The following is a 17,954-nucleotide window of genomic DNA, read 5'->3' as shown; positions in this document are numbered from 1 at the left end:
AAGCAAATAATCGTTTAAATTATTTGATTTTATGTGCAGTGTATCTAAATAACTTTATGGATTCTCTTGAATTTTCTTTTCTTTATAACAAATAGACACCTGAAAAATAAATCAGTTTAAAAGGATTGGCTATACTTAATTGTGTGCTTATTCAGGGTGCATTTATTTCCAGAAAATGTTGTTTATCAAATAATTATAGTGTGATAAGCACAGGCTATTGTATTTTAGCTATAATTGTTTATATTTTATGAACTTCTCTGTATAGTTCAGCACATGTGATAAGACTATCCAGCCTATGTTTTTTTGTACAGTAACCTCTTTTTAACTGGAACCTTAAAAGGATTTAATACCATGTTATTAGAGCTCTGCTCTAATTTCATTAAAATAGATTTTCACAAACACTGATTGTTTGGGAATTATGATAAGTGTTATTTTTGCTGTGTATAAAGAAAAAAAAATGAAGCGGAAGTTAACGGAATTAGAACAGGATGTTACAGAAGAAACAAAGAAAAGCAAAGTGGACATTGATTTAGGTGATCTGGTTGCCTCTATAAAACGAAAGTTAAAAGAGGAGGACAATGAAGTGACAGGTAAAATTTGATTTGTCTGATAAATTTTGTTTACAGCTTATTGTGTCAGAACATGTTTATAGTAGCAACAACAATTTACAAAAATGTTTTCCAATTAATTCAAAATTTCCATGCACTTTTTAAAAAGCTGTTTAGCCTCATTCCAGATATGTATATTAAAGATCACAGAGACATACAGGAAAAATTCAGGGAAAAAGAACGCCCTGCAGTTTGGTCACCATAACCCCTAAGGGCAAGTTGCTTCCCATGTAGAAAAAGAATAAATTGAGCTGCATAAGGGCTATCAAATATAAACCATCTAGGTCTTGTCTTTTATCACAAAATGTACCTCAAGTTTCAGAAAACTGATTATTTGTTCACTAAAAAACAGTCTTTTTAAACCAGGTCTATGCTTTAAGAGTAAAATATTTAAGGCATCAAAGATTTTATGTCACTTAAGAAGCTTACTGTTAAAGCATTGTATATTTTATTGATTGACTATTTACGTTTTACTGTTAATTTTCTACGAATCATTTTGTCACACCCATGCTACAAATTATCTGTCTTTACTTTAAGGTAAAATTGCTTAATTATACATGTTTTATTATTTTCTTACAGCCTTAAAAGAGTTTATCAGTCAGGCTAAAACCTCCTCAAAATTTGTTGAATCTTACTTGAAGACATCACCAGAATGCAACGAGATATTCCATTTATTTGGTGCTGATGGTAGACCAGCTCCTTTGAAGGTATTACCTTTTATCTATTATGTTAACGTAAGAAATTGTTGTGTATCGTCATCCAGGATCTTGAACAATAAGTAAGCAGCAAATTCTCATTCAAAAATAGGTAATTTTGTCCCAAATTTAAGTTTTCACACATTAGTCCCTTTTTTTAAAAAAATGTGTTACATTTGTTGTCAAAACTACTCAACAACGTTTAAAACATTTACATGGTGCATTAACCTTCTGTGCTATTAAAAAGTTTCAATTTTTCAGGACAAAAAACTTTGGCTAGTAATCTAGTTTTCTCTGTATTAGATGCAAATATTATTGTAATTTGTTAGGCTTTAAGTTCTTAATTGTTTAGATTTCAAATTCTTTTTTGTTTTAAATTTATTTTTTGTGGTTATTGGTTAATGATAGCCTTTTGTGTGAATGTATTCACAGCATAACAAACGAAAAAAAGTAGTTTTTAAATGAAATAAATCTTTTCTTAATGCAGTTGATGAAAATTGTGGTGTTAATGATCATGATAATAATAGATAAGTGGAGAGGCTTGAGGGTGGTAGCGGTGATGATTTTAGAGATGGTGTTAATGGTAGAAATAGTGGTGGAGTGGTAATGGAGTGGTAGTGGCAATAGAAATATTACAGTGTCAAAAACTACCATTGTATTCTAAATAGTAGTAAAATAAAATATACTATATATAAATGAATGAACGAAAATAAACATGTAAATAAAAATGCATATAAGCCAAAAATAATTAATTTGTTTACAATCCAATTGGAGTCTTGTGATAATTGGACCATTTATAATATGTATTAGTTTTACATTAACTTGACTATTTAGTCAAGTCTAAGAAGAAACTCACTTTTTATGAATTTTTGTAAAATTATTTTGCATGAGCCTTTGTTTTATTTTGTTATGCATGCTGTATCTTGTTGTAATGCCTTTTTGTTTTAGCTTGCTTTAATTTGGGAAGCATTTGAAATGATTTTTACAGCTTTATCACAGCAAAATGATAGTAACACTTTCCATTCAATTGGTTCATTTGTTGTCAGTAAAGTTTTGCAAAATCACACGAAGTTTCTCTACTCATCACTGAATGCAAACGCAAGTAATCAACTCATTAAGTCAGCTTTAACGTGCATGACGTTGATGTTGGCGCAAGGTGTTAACAGTGTGAAGGAATTTTTGGGAAGTTTTGACTTCAGTTTAAAATGCCTTAAAGTGATTGCCAAAAAACGAGATCGAAAGGTTGGTGAAGTATTCAGTGTTTTTGATATGCCTTATTGGTATTTGTATACTGTTTCTCCGCAATTTACAAAATGTATTTTTTACATTTCCTGTGTTGCAGCAAAAGCCTGATCCACGCACATGTTTTGTCAGATTTTGTTTGGCATTTTTTGCATTTGGCGATGTCTCGGTTATTAAGAAAATCCTTGAAGAAAAAGGTTATTATTTCTATTTTTTATTGTAGTAGACATATTAAATATTAATAGGATTGATATTATTAATCCTCATTATTAATATTAATAGGAAGTATATGCCTTTACATTCACTTCGAAATGTTACCAGTCTATAATTCGATAAACTGTATTTTCAATGTTGTGATTGCTGAACAGACAAATGAAAAAATAATTCATGTTAGATATAATGATTTTTAGAGAAGTTTGTTTTTACTATGTTGACCATTTTTTATAGATTTTGTTAGAAATATAATTATCTGTAGGTTTGGGGTTACTTATCTTGACTGATCTACATCTTGATTCAACAGAAACAATAATTGCTGTCTTGGAAACCCTCCTTAATAAGGTATAAAGTTTCTTCGTCAAGCATATGACCACTTCGTTTAACTATACAATTTCTGCAAGCAGTATTTTAGTACAAATGTATACATAGGTTCGCCTTTTAGGATCATGCCTTAATATCTAATCTTTCTTTCCTGTAGCATCCAGAGTTGGCAAGGTCCTTGGGTTCTACTAAAAATGTTCCTGCTACTTTTTTCAAGTCAACCTTTTTGAGGCCTCTGAAAAAGAAGATAATATCTTGAGATTAAGATACATCATTAAAATTGTTATTATTTTAGGTTATTGATGAACCAAACTTACTGAAGAAAACCAAACTGGTATTCTTCAACCCAATGGTGTTATCAAAACTGACCATACTCTGCAAAAATAAGGATGAAAATATTCGGAACTTGATTTTACAAATGCTGGCTAAATTGTGTACCGACATGAAGTATGGAATATGTTTCGCACCTGGTGTCAACGACAAGTATGAGCATTAGTTTTTATTTCAGAATTTTAGTTTGTCAACCACAAGAAAAAGAATTTCTCTGGTAAATTTAACTTGGCGATTTGAAACAACAATTCCTGATTTAGATGTGTACTGTCTCATATAAATCTAGACCACAATTAACATTTTTTTATTAACAAATAGCATTTTGCATCTGACACCATTACATGTCGCAGCAAAGATTGCCATGCATCTTTTAATCCATCAAGAGTTGGTTTGTCTAGCACTGGTGCAAACAATGTACAGCTATTATTATTATACATTTTAGATTAGTCAATCCAGTTCTTTTAAAGTTTTTGTTGTCTACAAAACAACAAGCACAGCAAGAAGAGGAGATGTTTCAAGTAACAACGAAAACTTTGAAAACTTGCTATGATATAACAATACCTTATTTAAATGGTTTAAATCTACAATTGGAGCCAAGAGATTCAGAAGTATGGTTTGCAAACATGGACTTTGTTACAAAGGTTAGATGTTTTTTCCGCCCCTTTAGCCAAAATACTTGCGATACCTAAAAGTACAAAGGAAATTTTTGCCTGAACCAAAGTTTGCTCCAATAACTTGAACTGTTTTTCAGTTGATGGATGTCTTGATGGGTCGCATATGTGATTACTCAATCTATTTTATTCATCCCTTAAAAGTTTGGCTCATGTAAATGTATATAGAAAAATGTATAACCCTAACCTAACCAAAAGTTGTGTTACTCTGAAACTCCAATTCAATCTTTTTCTCTCTTCTCTTTACTTTGCTATTTAATTTTTAAAGTTTAATTGTTTAACTCACTAAACATTCTTTGAGTTATGTTTTAAATTATTGTACTTCCTCCACTTAAAAAGTTTTTTTCTACACTGTGACTTGTTTACTTTCTCTAATTAATTCAAAAAGACAATACTTTATTGTAGTTTAAGTGGAGTTTTTTTAAATTTAGCTACTGAAAAACGTATCACTAACCGATGTACTGTCAAGCAGTTCAAAGAAAGATGTCCTTGTCAAGCACGCTGTCCCTAATTTGATGACTAAAATGCAATTTACAACAGGGTTAAAGGTTTTAAAATATTTTTTGTATTAACCCTATTCTGTCCGGGGGGGGGGGGGGATTCCGCCCCCCCCTGACGGTTTTTTTTAATAACTCCTGATTGCTTTCTTATATGGCTATGATAGTTACTGAGTTCCAACATTTATCTATTAGACACCTGCATGCTAAATTTTTAGGTCCCATACCTTTCAGAGGCTTTGATATTGGCTATTACTCGAAACTACCCCTAAAATCTCTATAAAATCCTTATAATGGGGAAAATATAATAACTCCTGTTAAGATTATCTTTAGAACTTGAAACTTGCAACACAACTTTGTTTCATCAAGAAGAATCATTTTGAATAGTTTTGACACGTGACTATCCGATTTCCCGATTTTGTCGGATTTTACCCGAAAATCGGAAAAAAGCGAATTTTCGGGCAATTTTTGGCAATTTTTTATCCGATCCATGTAAAAAACGGAAGATATGTTAAAATAATTTTACTTAGCTTTCAGAAACTTCAAACAGAATGTAAAAATTCGCTCTAGAACAAAAGTAATTATATTTTAAGCAGATAGTGGCATTTTTAACAATTTTCAAGCTTCTGATGACGTCACAGAAAATGTGCTGACGCAAGCAAAAATTTATTGCCGCCATTTTGTTCTTTTTATGACGTACTATAAGTGTGCCAAGTTTGATTCAATTTGAACAATCCTATGAAAAGTTATTGATAGTATGTTCGAAAAACCCCGGACCGAATAGGGTTAAATGTTTTCTCCTAAAACAACTGCATGACTGTAAATAAGAGCAATATCCAAAAGGTTTGATGTCAGCCAGTTAAAATTTTCATTAAGGAAACCTATGCTTAACCTTCCCTTCAACTGTCATTGTAATGTTGTATTAATTTTATTTTTCAGAGTAAAATGATGAAAGTGCAGCAGTACACATTAGATTTGTTACAGATTGTATTGTCTCGATGTGTCGATGTTAAAACCTGTTTACTGTCTCACAGTACTTTGAAGGACAAAATTGATGAGTTTATAAGTGGTGCTGTTTACTTGCTACCAGATGTAAAAGCTGTTATTGCCATACGTCAGATTATTTTCTCCAAGAAGAAAGCTGGTGAACAAAAAATGGAAGAGGATGAACAAGAAGATGGTAACTTTCTATTTTATTGCATGTTTGCTCAAACACTTTCTTCCTAAAAACTCAATGTTGCATTTTAAGCTGCTTAGCGCAATTTATAAAAATATTGACTTGAGAGAAGGTTTTAAAGAATATTTCCTAAATGTATATCTAAACAATGTATCTGCCAAAAACGAACTTCTCACGATTGTATTTAACCATATTTTTCTCACATATTTTTTTAATGGTTTTTATTTTATTATAGAACCACGTGAAGAAAAAAGTGAAAACAAGTTAGCAACATTCACCTTGTGTGTGAAATGTCTTCACCTTTATCAAGTTTTAAAGCCTGGTGTACTCACTGAGTCTGGATATAACATATGCAAATTATTGCTATTTGAAGACACAGCATGTAATAAAGATGTGTTGAAGTTAAGTTTGGATATTTTGTTACAAGAGCAGACAGGCATAAGAAGTTGGGTTGAAAAGGTAACGTGTATGTTTTGTTTTTGTTGCAGTACTTATTGCTCAAACTTTGTCGACCCTAAATAGGAAAATCAGGCTCGACAAAAATTAAGATCAACGAAAAAAAAAGCTGACGAATAATTTAGGCCAGTTTAAATATTTTGAGAGGTCGATTTTACTTATAGACATGAACAAATTTGACCTTTCACTACTTTAGTAATAGAAAAGTATTCCAACATCTTGCTATAATTTTAGGATTGGTTTCATGGTCATAGCTTATTTTTTAAAGTCATCAGATACCTGACTAAAGTTTTTAGCATATCAATAATATGAATTTATAAACACACTAACGGACTTTATAAACTAACGGACTAAGTGTCAGTATTTTAAGGAGTTAACAAACACGTACAAAGCTTTTTCGCATCTGCTTTGTACAATTGTAAGTAGAAGAACTGCTTAAGCAGTTTCATATGTTTATAGAAAAAAAATCCTTTCCCTAATTTGACTCAGTTAGAATTTGTTGAGTCAGAAGGATAAAAATATTTTGAGAAGAGTTGTAGGACAGAGAGAAGGATGTGTGGTTTACTTTCATTAAACTATTGAAGACAGAAAAATCAAGTTAAACATGCTTAAAACAGAAAATTAATGGCCATTACGGACGCATACCTAGCCGCTGGGAAAGGGTACGTCAAAAGCATACAAGGAAGGGGATAGGTGGTGTGAAATCTACCATTTTAGAGCATTCTTTAAAACATTTAGAATGCTTTTCGTCTTGACGAAATATTGTGCAGTTTTTTTTCACTTTATTTTAGAAGTTATCATCAACTGACAATATTATTCACTTGGTTCTCACCACCATGATTACATGGAAAAACAACATTCACATTACAGAAAAATCTCAAAAACTGTTTTTTAAAGTAAAATTTTTACTATAACCATAATAACTTACATTATATAACAACCCTACACTACAAGTGTACCCTGACGATATATTTTAGATTTTAAATGCAACTGGACAGTATAACGATTATGATTTTGAAGTGAATTTATGGCTGAATAGCTTGATATCATCAACAGAGAGTGATGGCGTTGATACTAAAGCACTTTGCAAGCAATTCGCAGACTGTTGTGTGAAGATTTTAAGCGAACCCTTTTTATACACTCAAGAAATATACAACATCGTGGAGGAAACTGGTAAGAATCTGCTTAATCGAGACACTTTGTCCTGGGGAGTTTTTTCCACTATATTTTATTATTTTTTTATATTTAGATGATAGCTACAGAGAAGAACAATATAGGTTTGTTGTTTAAAGTCTAAATCATCTCAAAACTTTCTTTACAGGCTTTTTGGAAAGCTTAAAATAATAAAAATCCATTTTTATTGTTGACGTATATGAACGTATATTTACTCACGTATTTTATTTTATTTTTTTTGGAGGGGGGGGGGGATGCCCTACCCCATAACTTCCCTTGTATTAGGTTATAACTTATAAAACTTGGTACGGATGATGTCTGTCACATGACAATTAAAAGTCATGCCTTAAAAGCTGACTCAGCAAATTTTTGTGCTGACGTCAGCATTTTTTTCTCTTTTTTTGTATATATTGAAAATAATGTTAATTATATGCAATTACATCATGTAAAAAATGTAAAAACATATTTTCACACATACATTTGGAGTAACTATATGATCATAAAAAGTCAAATATATATGCACACCTGGTTAGAGACATAGTTCATAGGTTAATTGTACACATTTTTTATTGAGAAATTCTTACAATAAAATTAGAAAAGTATATAAAAATTACGGGGTACCAAAGTTTTAGTGGAAACTAAAAAAATAATGCTCACAGGCTTCAGAGAGTGGTAAAAGCGAAGGCAAAAGTTATTTTTAAACAACTTTAGACATATAAACCTAAATGTTAACATTTTAAGTCTCTTTAATGATAGCCGTTGTCTATCTGTTTCTACGCAGACCCCTTGTTGAGTTGGAAAATCATGCTATGGAAACACGAATATCAAATGCGATATATTTTTATCCACTTTATTGTGACGGGTAAATTTTAAAGACAAGCGAACCCATAGATTTTTTAACGGGCTAATGACTAATCCATTATAAAATCCAAATACCAAACTGCTAAATATATTTGAAACAGTGCCTTTCAAAAGGGGCGTGGCACACCACCTGCTGTAAATTTTTCCATATTTCTAATCCAAAATGATAAAAAGTCAGCTACTAGGAGTTTCAGGGTAATACCATTAAAAATATATTAAAAAATTATTTGAAATAAAAATCGTGTTAAAAAGGGAATTTCATATTTTGTTGAGTTGAGTTTCGGAATGTTCAACTTTATAAAGTAACAGCAGCACAGTGAAGAAAATACATCATGTGTATACGACCATAACGTACAGAAAGATGGTGTCTCCCTCTACACCCCTTTGTCCCCTTCCGCCTCTGAAGGATTTTTTTTTTGGTCCAAGGAATCCCTAAATTATAACCTCTAAACTATAGTATCTGAATTATTACCTCTCGTTACAATAAGTAGAGTTACTATTCTGTTCCTCAAAAAAAAAAAAAAATCACAATTTCCAAGTCGCTTTAATAAATCACTTAATATTATTTCTCCAAAGGACAATACGTAAAAATGCTAGTTAACATCTTCACCAAGCTCCTAAGCTTGATGAGGACAAGTGGTAGCATGGAGAGGTTGATTGTTTTCTTTATGCCTATTTTCTCTTCTTAGGTTGCCATTCAGTCCTCTTCTTGTCGCTTTTGTAAAGCTGGTCAAATCAGAAGGTAACCAAGCTTGATAAATTTAATACTTGTTTTATAGTGTGTCCCTACTGTCATTTTGTTGTTTGAAACCACAGCAAGAATATTCCAAAAATACATTTGTGAAGCATATGAGGTACAAATTTTAGATGATTTTTTATTATTATTATTAAAAAGATATTTCAAAAACATTTATATTTGGTCAAAGAACTGATATTTTCACTAAAAATATAGAAATTTTGTTGTTATTGTTGTCGTTTTCGTTGTTTTTCCCCAAAAAATAAGTAACCTAATGCGTTGGATATTTTATATTATATTAACTTGCTCAGAGTTCGCTAAAGTGGAACCTTTGCTAATTATCTAAGGTTGTATGTCTTTTTTGCACCGCACAGTTATTTGAACAATTAGAAGAATAAAAGCTAAATATTTAATAGGGATAATATTTTATATTATAATGTACAGACATTTCTTACAAAATACTGTATCCATAAAAGTGACAAGACTGTTAACATGGTTGTTTATTGTTCTTTTAAATTTGTTTAGAGCAAATCAAGCAGATTGTTTTACCAGTTCTTGGAAAAGTTTTTGTCTGTCTGCAAAAGCCTCAGTTACTAACACAACTTTTACGTAAACAGATCGATGAGGCTGCACATGGATGTTATACTGAATTCTTCTCATTTTGTGATGTGTGGTTAAAAGGGATGGGAGTGTTAAATACAGATTGCTTGAAATCCAAGAAGACGGTTAGTAATGCCGATACACTATTGTCTGTTCTTTGTGTCAAGTAGAGCTTGCATGTTCTTTCAAGCTGTGGAATTTAGTATTGCTTACACCAATTAATTTTACTAAATTATTTCAATTTCAGCTTTACACTTACCCTTCAAACAAGAAAGGTATTAGTTTTTTACGAAACAATCATATCTATTATTTTCATTTTAATTTATACACATAATTTATGTGCATATTCTTGTAAATTATTCGGTAATTTAGTCATCTCATTTCTTTTTAGACGTTACGGAAAATATAACGGAAAAGATGTTGTCTCTTATTCTTTCGAAAGACTCGAAAGTTACAAGTAGTTCTTTGAAAGATATTTCTCTATTAATGAAAGATTCGACTTCCTTTTTGTCATCCATAAAGAGCTCGTCAATGAAAGCCTTTGTCATGTTTTTGTGCAATGCACTTTACATTTTATACAACAACAACATTGTGAATAAGTTGCAACCTCTACTGACTACCGTAACGGACCAATTTAGTCACATTTTGCAGTCTTGTCTTCTGTACTCAAATGAGTCTACTTCGGAGATTGTGGACATTATTTTGAAGTTGCCATGGATACATGAACCCCACAGTGCTAGCACGCCATTATGGAAATTATTTGCCGAAAGCATGCACGTGACGTGTTTAAAAAATCTGAAAGATGCTTCTCGTGCAGCTGTGTACCAGGACATTCTTCATTTATACTTGAATGGTGTTTGTAAAAACGAGGAAGTTGTACATGACAGTTTGCTCTTTTTACAGAAGGTTGTCGGCTATTTAGATAAAGAAACGAACGAGCATGTAGCTCAAACGCTTATATCGAACTTGTTAACTGAAAGCACCTCACGAAATAACGTGTATTTAGATGCACTATGTAAAGTGTTGGACAAGATCAATCAAACTTGTCCTGATGAAGTAACTATAGATATAGAAGACAACATCTTGAAAGAATTTTTAATCCAAGCTATCGGAAGTGAGGCCGAAACAATGCTAAAGACTTTCACGATTGTGTTACGTTTTTATACGAAGAAGATCGATCTCAACGAATCGCACTACACAAAACTGCTGCAACACAAGTGTACTATATCAAGTTCTGTGGCTTTGTTGTTGTGCAGGAGGAATGGAAACTATGTTGATGTTTTTATTGATGCTGTGTTAAATGGAGAAATATCAGCGTCAAATGTGACTGTTTATCTGTTACCCTTGGTCTTGTATGCGTTAAAAACTCATCGTACGCATAAGAAGTTTGAAATGTTTGGTAAGTGCAGCCAGGATTGTTTTTGTGTGAATGCAGTTGCTCTGTGAAATTTAACTGGATTTCAAGTTGTTTTGTTTTAATGTTTGTTGTAATTGCATAACAAAATAAGTGAGAAATTTTCTTCCAGAGAGAAGGATTGCTTAAAAGCTTTTGGCTGACTTAACATTTTGGTTTGTCAGAAGGAAGTTAAAATATTAATGCAAATTTAATGTAACCAAAATTTTGAGCAAGTAAATGAAATTTTGCTGAGCAAACCTGAGCGACTTTTATATGCTTCTAAAAAGCTATGTATTTTAAACATCCTTGTTATTTCAAATGTTTTTGACTTGGTGCACCAAAGTTAGTTTTTACTTTAATACAGGTGAAGCATTAGTGAATCAATGCTGGGATGAACTTGTAACAACGTTTCGAAATATTGAAAACAGTGGCGACTTGAAATCTATTTTGAAATTATTATTGCCTTTTGCAACCCCGGAGAAGATTCGTTTCACTCTGGAAGATCTGTCAGACTGCTTGATATCAATTTCTTTCCCAAAGATCGCTAACATGCTCCAGTTTTGCAGCAAAGCTGTTATGACGTTAAACGTTGAAAAAAATCAAAGTTTGCTTGCATGTAAGATGTTGGTTAGTCTAATGTCTATCTGTTTAACCCACGTTGATGGTGACTTGCATAAATGTTGCGTTGACTACATCAAAGTTTTCGTGAAAATGTTACATGGAGTTAAATTGAAAAGCAAAACATTGGAAGCCTTGGTCCCAAAATGGAATGAGTTTGTTAAGTTTGTTTTAAAGAATAAATTTAAGAATGGAAACTCGATGACAACATTATGTGTATCAATGGAATGTTTATACTCAAAAAAGAAGTTCGCAAAATTAGATTGTTTGAAGATGGTAGACATATACGAAATGGTGATCAGTCATTCTGAATTCTTGGAAGTCTTCTTTTCTGAAACTGAAGGTGAAACGCCAGAAAAAGGTAATTTCCCTTGATTATAATAAGTTAAGTTTTACTCTGTATTGAATATAAAGTTTGAGGTGAAATGTTAGTATTATTTTGAATTATTTTGAATCCCAGTACTCATTTGCCATCTCTTCTACAAAAATCCAATATTAAGAAATATAATCAACATTTTAAACATGAAGTTGTAAGATATTTACTTGACCATCTTTTTAATAGGAACTTATAAGTGTTATCAAAAAGCTAAGTTTTTAACTTTTTTATTTTGTGACAAAAAAAAGTAGCAGGAGTAATTCCATCGAGCAGTAAGATTTGTTGGTACAAACTTTTGACTTGATGTGTTTCATTATCTTGCAGTCTCGCTTGTTCAACTTCTGGCGAGTATTGTTAAAATGTGTCCAGATGTCTGTAACCAATCATTCGTGCCAGTGTTGATGGTAGCATACAAAGCAACGCTATCACAGAGTGGTAAGATTATATACAATACTTTTTTTATTGATGAATCTCCACTGGTGAAAGAAACTTAGTAATCAGTGTATGTGGTGTTAAATTAAATTATTTTATTCTGTCCTTCCTCGTTGGTTTTGTCTATTTTTATATAAACCCAAGATTTAGAGTTAAAAATAAATTTATTTTCCGAGTGTAATATTATATCTTCTGCTCCTCTGTTGAGACAAAATAATTTTATCGTACTTTTATGTTACAAATCCTTTCTGCGTCTAAGTTCACACCAACATGAATCCTGTATCCTTCATTGTTGTCATTTTTTTTATACAAACACAATTCACGCCTGTTTTTATATTTTTATTTTTAGATTTACATATTTTTTCAATTTTACGCCAATACGAAAACAATGGTGTCCAACTTTCAAAGTACTACCCACTTACATGGGGCAGGGACGCTTACAAGATTTACAAACAACGAAACACGGCGAATTACAATCTCTTAAAAGAACAAGCTTGGAACGAACTACTATCTAATCTAGACGCGAAAAGGATGATTAAATCAGCTATCCAATTCCCCATCAATTTATCCATGGATGTAAGTTTACAGTTCCATAGCTGTTTTGAAATTTAATGAGAAATACTTTGTTTGATGGCGCAAACTGCGTGTAACTTCTTTATCATAGTTATGTTTCATAATTTCAGGATGATGAGTGTGCAGAGCTTCAAGGCGATTTATATGATCCTCGTTTCTTCTTACCGCTGTTTGTAACGCTTTTACAACCAGGTTTGTAGGTTTTTCGTAATTACAAGTAGAAAATGATTCCTTGTCATTCTAGAATATTAATTGTGTTTCAATTTTTTTAGGTTATTCTATTGATTGTCGCCAGTTTGTTGCTACTGGTTGCTTGTCTCTCACATTATCATGTCTCTCCTCACATGATGTGTTACTTCGCAAGATAGCCTATCATGTTATTTCATTGTACAACGAGCAAGTGGAAGTTTCGAGATTTCGAGAGAGAAACCAGGTGATTACTTCACAAATTGAAATGCTGTATGTTAGTTGTGAGGGGTGCTTTTTTTTTGGGGGGGGGGGGGGGGGGGGTAGGGAGTGTCAGCAATAAAAGTGCGGAATACATAGAGACATATTCTGTATCTGCAGTTAGTTATTCCTATTTTATTTTTATTGTGAGATAGCTTGACACAAAACAACCAGTGATGTTACAGGGTGGAAAACGGGGCTATAAAACTGTTTTCCCGTTACCATTTTTTTTCACAAGAGTTTGTCCAAATCTTGGCACTCGCCGAAAAGTTGAATTTAATCAGGAAAAAAATATGAACAAAAATACTCAGAATGCACATGAATAAAATTGAAACGTGTCGATAAGTGTGTGTCACTTTAGTGTAGATGGATTTTTTCTTCTCAGATTACCTACTTTTTAATGATACTGAAGAACTCAGTATGTGAAGAATATATGAGGTGGACAAGCATATGGTGTGCGTTTTTCACAAGATATTTGTATTTTCTGCTACGACCAGGTAAGACTATTACAATACACCATCTTTAATCGCGACTAGATCTGACAAAGGCAATGCATTTGTTTACTGTAGCCGGCGTTTTTTAAGATAGTAGGGACCACGAGACCTATTGGTTACAAACGTCATCTTTTAAGGTATTTTTGGTACCACCAGAAGGAATAAAACGTTAACTATACAACATTTCTTTTCAGATCAACATCTGTATTCTATTATCAGCAACTGCATTATTCATAAACCTGTTATGAACGTCAAAGAATTACCAGTATTCCTTCCACTGTTTAACAGTAGTTCATTGGAACATACACTTGAACGAGGTTGGGTGTTGAGGTTGCTAGCTGATGGTTTCAAAGACCAAACGGATTACTATTTATACAAAAAATATCACGTTTTCGAACTCCTTATGGCGTTTTATGATTCGAATTTAAGCGACAAAAATAATAAGGTATAATAGCTTGCTTTTGTTGTGTTCATCAACGCATGGAACAGTACTGTTATCTGTATAATTACTCTAGACTACAATCTTGGTTATAATATGTTGAGAAAAGACAGCTAAGTTCGAAGTTCGCCACCACAAGTAATTGCGTCGGCTATTTCTATATTAGATCACGCATTGTGGAGTTGTCAAAGTTCACTTGTCAATGTTCAGAGTGTACTTAGGAACAACTTCTTAAAAAAAAAACTGCATTTGTCTTTAAGACGATCATAAATTTTGCGATAGTTTTACGCCTTACGACGTTTAGTAAGAAGCAACCTCAAAGGCGATGCTCACTTACTTGCAAATACTACCTGTTTGTACAATTATTTGATCTGACAAATAATTTGGGCAGTTTAGATTGTTCAAGAGGTCTATTTCAATAAAATGTCACCAATTTTTTTGATTCTTTCAACTTGAAGGGAACAAATCTTTGCTAAAATTAACTTTCGCAAATTCGTGAATTTTGATCAATAAGAATAATGTTTTAGCGGATAATAATAATAATAATAATAATAATAATAATAATAATAATAATAATAATAATAATAATAATAATAATAATAATAATAATATCTTGTTTCCCTTATCGGGTTATCGGGGAAAAACAGCGTTTAGGTTATTCGAAGAAAAAAGTTACCAATTCATAGAATTAGTTGCTTTTTTTTTCCTGTCATATGAAAAGCTCATTAGTATTTATTTCCTTTTTCAGTGTGTTATCTTGGAACTGCTGACGACAGCATGTAGAATTACGCATGCGGCTTATGATCTGGTCAAAACACATTCGATATTAACATGGATACATAGAGGATGCACCAGGTAGGACAATAGATTAAACTAAGATCATTAGCGTAAATCCTCCAATGAACGGCCCCTCTAAGAGACGCCCCTACGAAGCGGCGTTTAATAGAGAAATATTTCCAGACGCCTTTTTATAGGTAAAAACAAATCAAAAAGTGTTTACGTTGTCTTCGCTCAAGTTGCTTGAGTGTTTACTATCTATTGTTTTCGCTTTCCAATTACCGTGTTTTTATAGAATAGGCTGGGTCAGCATTGAAAAATGATATAATAAACTTGATAAATCCAGTGATACATATCCAACTTAGTTAACTCCCTCAACATTTTTTCCTTGATGCAGAAGAAGACGATTTTGTTGATGTTTTTTAGAATGCCTTTGAAAATTTTTTTTTAAACAGCATGTAAAAAGTTGAAGAAATTAAACGCTCGGACCTTTATTAGAGGATTTCAGTAATGGAATAATTTTCGCGTGGACCAATATTTCCGAGTTTTTTCATTTTGCATGAATTTATTTTTGCGAATACAGGACTTTGTGAAAATTTATTGTTGGAATGGACAAAAACTAACAACATCAAACCTTGCCAAATCATGATTTATAACCTAACAGTTCACAAAAAAAATATACCCATCTCAAAATAACCTTGTTTCACTGTTCAGGACTCATAAGCTGGGCTAATGTCGGGTTTGAATATTTTTATTTAGATTTGATTTTGTGCTAAATTTAAAAAATTATTGTTATAGTTTTTAGAAGAATTTAGTTCTGACCAAAAATACGTAAGACTTGCAAAATTTAATACTCGCTTCACGAAAATTTATCCCCACGTAAAGCAGATATGTTTAGTGTTCATATTGGTAGTTTGGGAAAGATATATATTGAACATGCTGATGAAATTATCTATTATCTATTTTCTTTTCTATCTTTTTATAGTGCACTTAGTGGAGATAGATTAAGTTTAATTTCGTTGCTATCAACGTTGTTCGATACATTTAACTGTGGTGAATCCGATAGGGACGTGGCGTCTAACGAGAAAATGCTCAATGAAAATGCAAACAAGACGATCAGTGAAATAGAGATGGATATTGATATTGTAAAAAATAAAATGGATGCGGAAATTACTGACGTGGAACCTCGTATCAGAGACACTGTTTCTATACCAAGGATGTTTGCTCATGAAGCCTTCATCTTGGGATGTCATGTGTTGAGAAAGAAGTAAGTTTGAGAAATTTGTCGGTTTCTACATCAAAATCTGTGTCTTTTCAACGACAATTAAGATATTCTTGTAAGAAATTTTGTTCGGGTAAAAAAATGCGACCGTTTAATACTTTAGCAGGGTTGACAAACTTTGCGTGAAAAACTTTTTATAGTGATGGTAAATTTTGAGAATGTCAAACTGTGTCAACACACGTATTTTTAAACAACCAGTTTTTTAGCAACGGTCCTAAAACTGCTAATTTTCATGGCAACTAGTAAAAGCAGTATTTGATTGTGAAAAAAAAATTCGAGCAGTGGTGTTAGGAAATACATTACCGAGCTTTGTGCTTGTTTCTTGTTTCTTCTTAAATCGGGAGAGTTGCACCCCAACTGCACAGTTGCTCTTTCAAACCACACTAAGAAAAATTTTCTTCTTATTACAGAAATCTCAAAAGGAAAGAAAAAGTTGTAATTTGTTCTACATTGGCGAAAGCGATTTCAACGCGGAGTTATTTTGGTGATTTGAGTACGTGGCTACATAATGGTGATTTAGAATTGATACTTGCAACGTTACGAGATTTGGTTCTCGAAGAAAACCACGACGATGATGATATAAACTGCATCGAGAATACGTTTAAAGCATTTGTTCTATTAAGTAAACCAACAAAACCAACACATGAAATATTCTCACAGATACAATGGAAAAAATTTGGTCGTGTCGCCCGAGAGAAAGGTTTCGTGAAAACACTAGACGCCCTTGATGTGATGCAGACGTAGCAGACATAGCTTTTAGTTTTATTTTGTCAAATAGGAGATCTCTGTTGGAAGAAATAACCAAATTATAATATCCATCGACGCTTTTGTTTGGTAGATTTATCCTTTTTTTTTTCGTTAAAATTCTTCATTGTCTATGACATTCGACTTTATCAGGAAAATATCTTATTCGAATAATATTCGAATTTGTTACAGTTTTTCGAATTACTAGATATTCGAATTATTCCTTGCTTTGTTTTGTTTATCGAAAAATCTTTTAAAGACAATGCCATTTTTGATGAATTCAGAATATTCCAGGTATGCTAGACCTTTTTAAAAAACAATATAAAGCTTTACATCTTGAAAAACTGGATTGGGTGTACAAGTTGAACGGTCTGCAGTAGTCAGGAAGAATCGGATATCTTAAAGTTAGCTAGGCTAAGAGCAAAGTATTTTTTTAAAAATACTTTTTCCGTGAAGTGCATGTTAATAAAAAATAATAATTTTGTATGTTCTACCATCTTGAATACGTTGAATGTGCTGTTTTAGGCTATTATTCAAACATTCTGAGAATGGAAAATATAAGGAAATTATTTTTTTTTAAAATACATAACCCAGTTACGTCACTGAAAAGCTCTCAAAAAAGGAGATAAGAGTTACTTCAGAAAGAATATTAAAATTCTCAAAATTTCGCTAGATGATTGAACATTTATAATGCAGCTAGAAAGGTCCAAAACAACTAATGTTCTGCTTCATCTCAAGTAAACACCTGTCCACTGCTAAAGTAAATTTAAGAAGAGCTATCGCGTGGGATTAA

The 17,954-nt window shown here is 32.2% G+C and overlaps 1 protein-coding gene across 1 annotated transcript; it reads left to right on the top strand.

Annotated features, from left to right (window-relative positions):
* The first annotated feature begins 109 nt into the window (after window positions 1-109).
* Window positions 110-17,233, top strand: LOC130644585 (nucleolar pre-ribosomal-associated protein 1-like). Its single transcript, XM_057450248.1, has 27 exons — window positions 110-590; window positions 1,188-1,315; window positions 2,252-2,545; window positions 2,646-2,742; window positions 3,021-3,103; window positions 3,378-3,565; window positions 3,855-4,053; window positions 4,515-4,631; window positions 5,520-5,760; window positions 5,993-6,216; window positions 7,005-7,109; window positions 7,191-7,386; window positions 7,463-7,490; window positions 8,937-8,989; window positions 9,509-9,708; window positions 9,831-9,858; window positions 9,975-10,982; window positions 11,344-11,958; window positions 12,298-12,408; window positions 12,755-12,981; window positions 13,089-13,170; window positions 13,251-13,411; window positions 13,811-13,922; window positions 14,114-14,364; window positions 15,107-15,213; window positions 16,121-16,402; window positions 16,828-17,233. Exons 1-27 carry the CDS (start codon window positions 419-421, stop codon window positions 17,159-17,161), a joined length of 5,643 nt encoding a protein of 1,880 aa, XP_057306231.1. The 5' UTR covers window positions 110-418; the 3' UTR covers window positions 17,162-17,233.
* The last annotated feature ends 721 nt before the right edge of the window (window positions 17,234-17,954 follow it).

Source organism: Hydractinia symbiolongicarpus, chromosome 5 (assembly GCF_029227915.1).
Source record: "Hydractinia symbiolongicarpus strain clone_291-10 chromosome 5, HSymV2.1, whole genome shotgun sequence".
Classification (NCBI taxonomy): domain Eukaryota; kingdom Metazoa; phylum Cnidaria; class Hydrozoa; order Anthoathecata; family Hydractiniidae; genus Hydractinia; species Hydractinia symbiolongicarpus.
The sequence above is the reverse complement of the archived record's forward strand: the minus strand, read 5'-3'. Positions and strand labels throughout refer to the sequence as shown.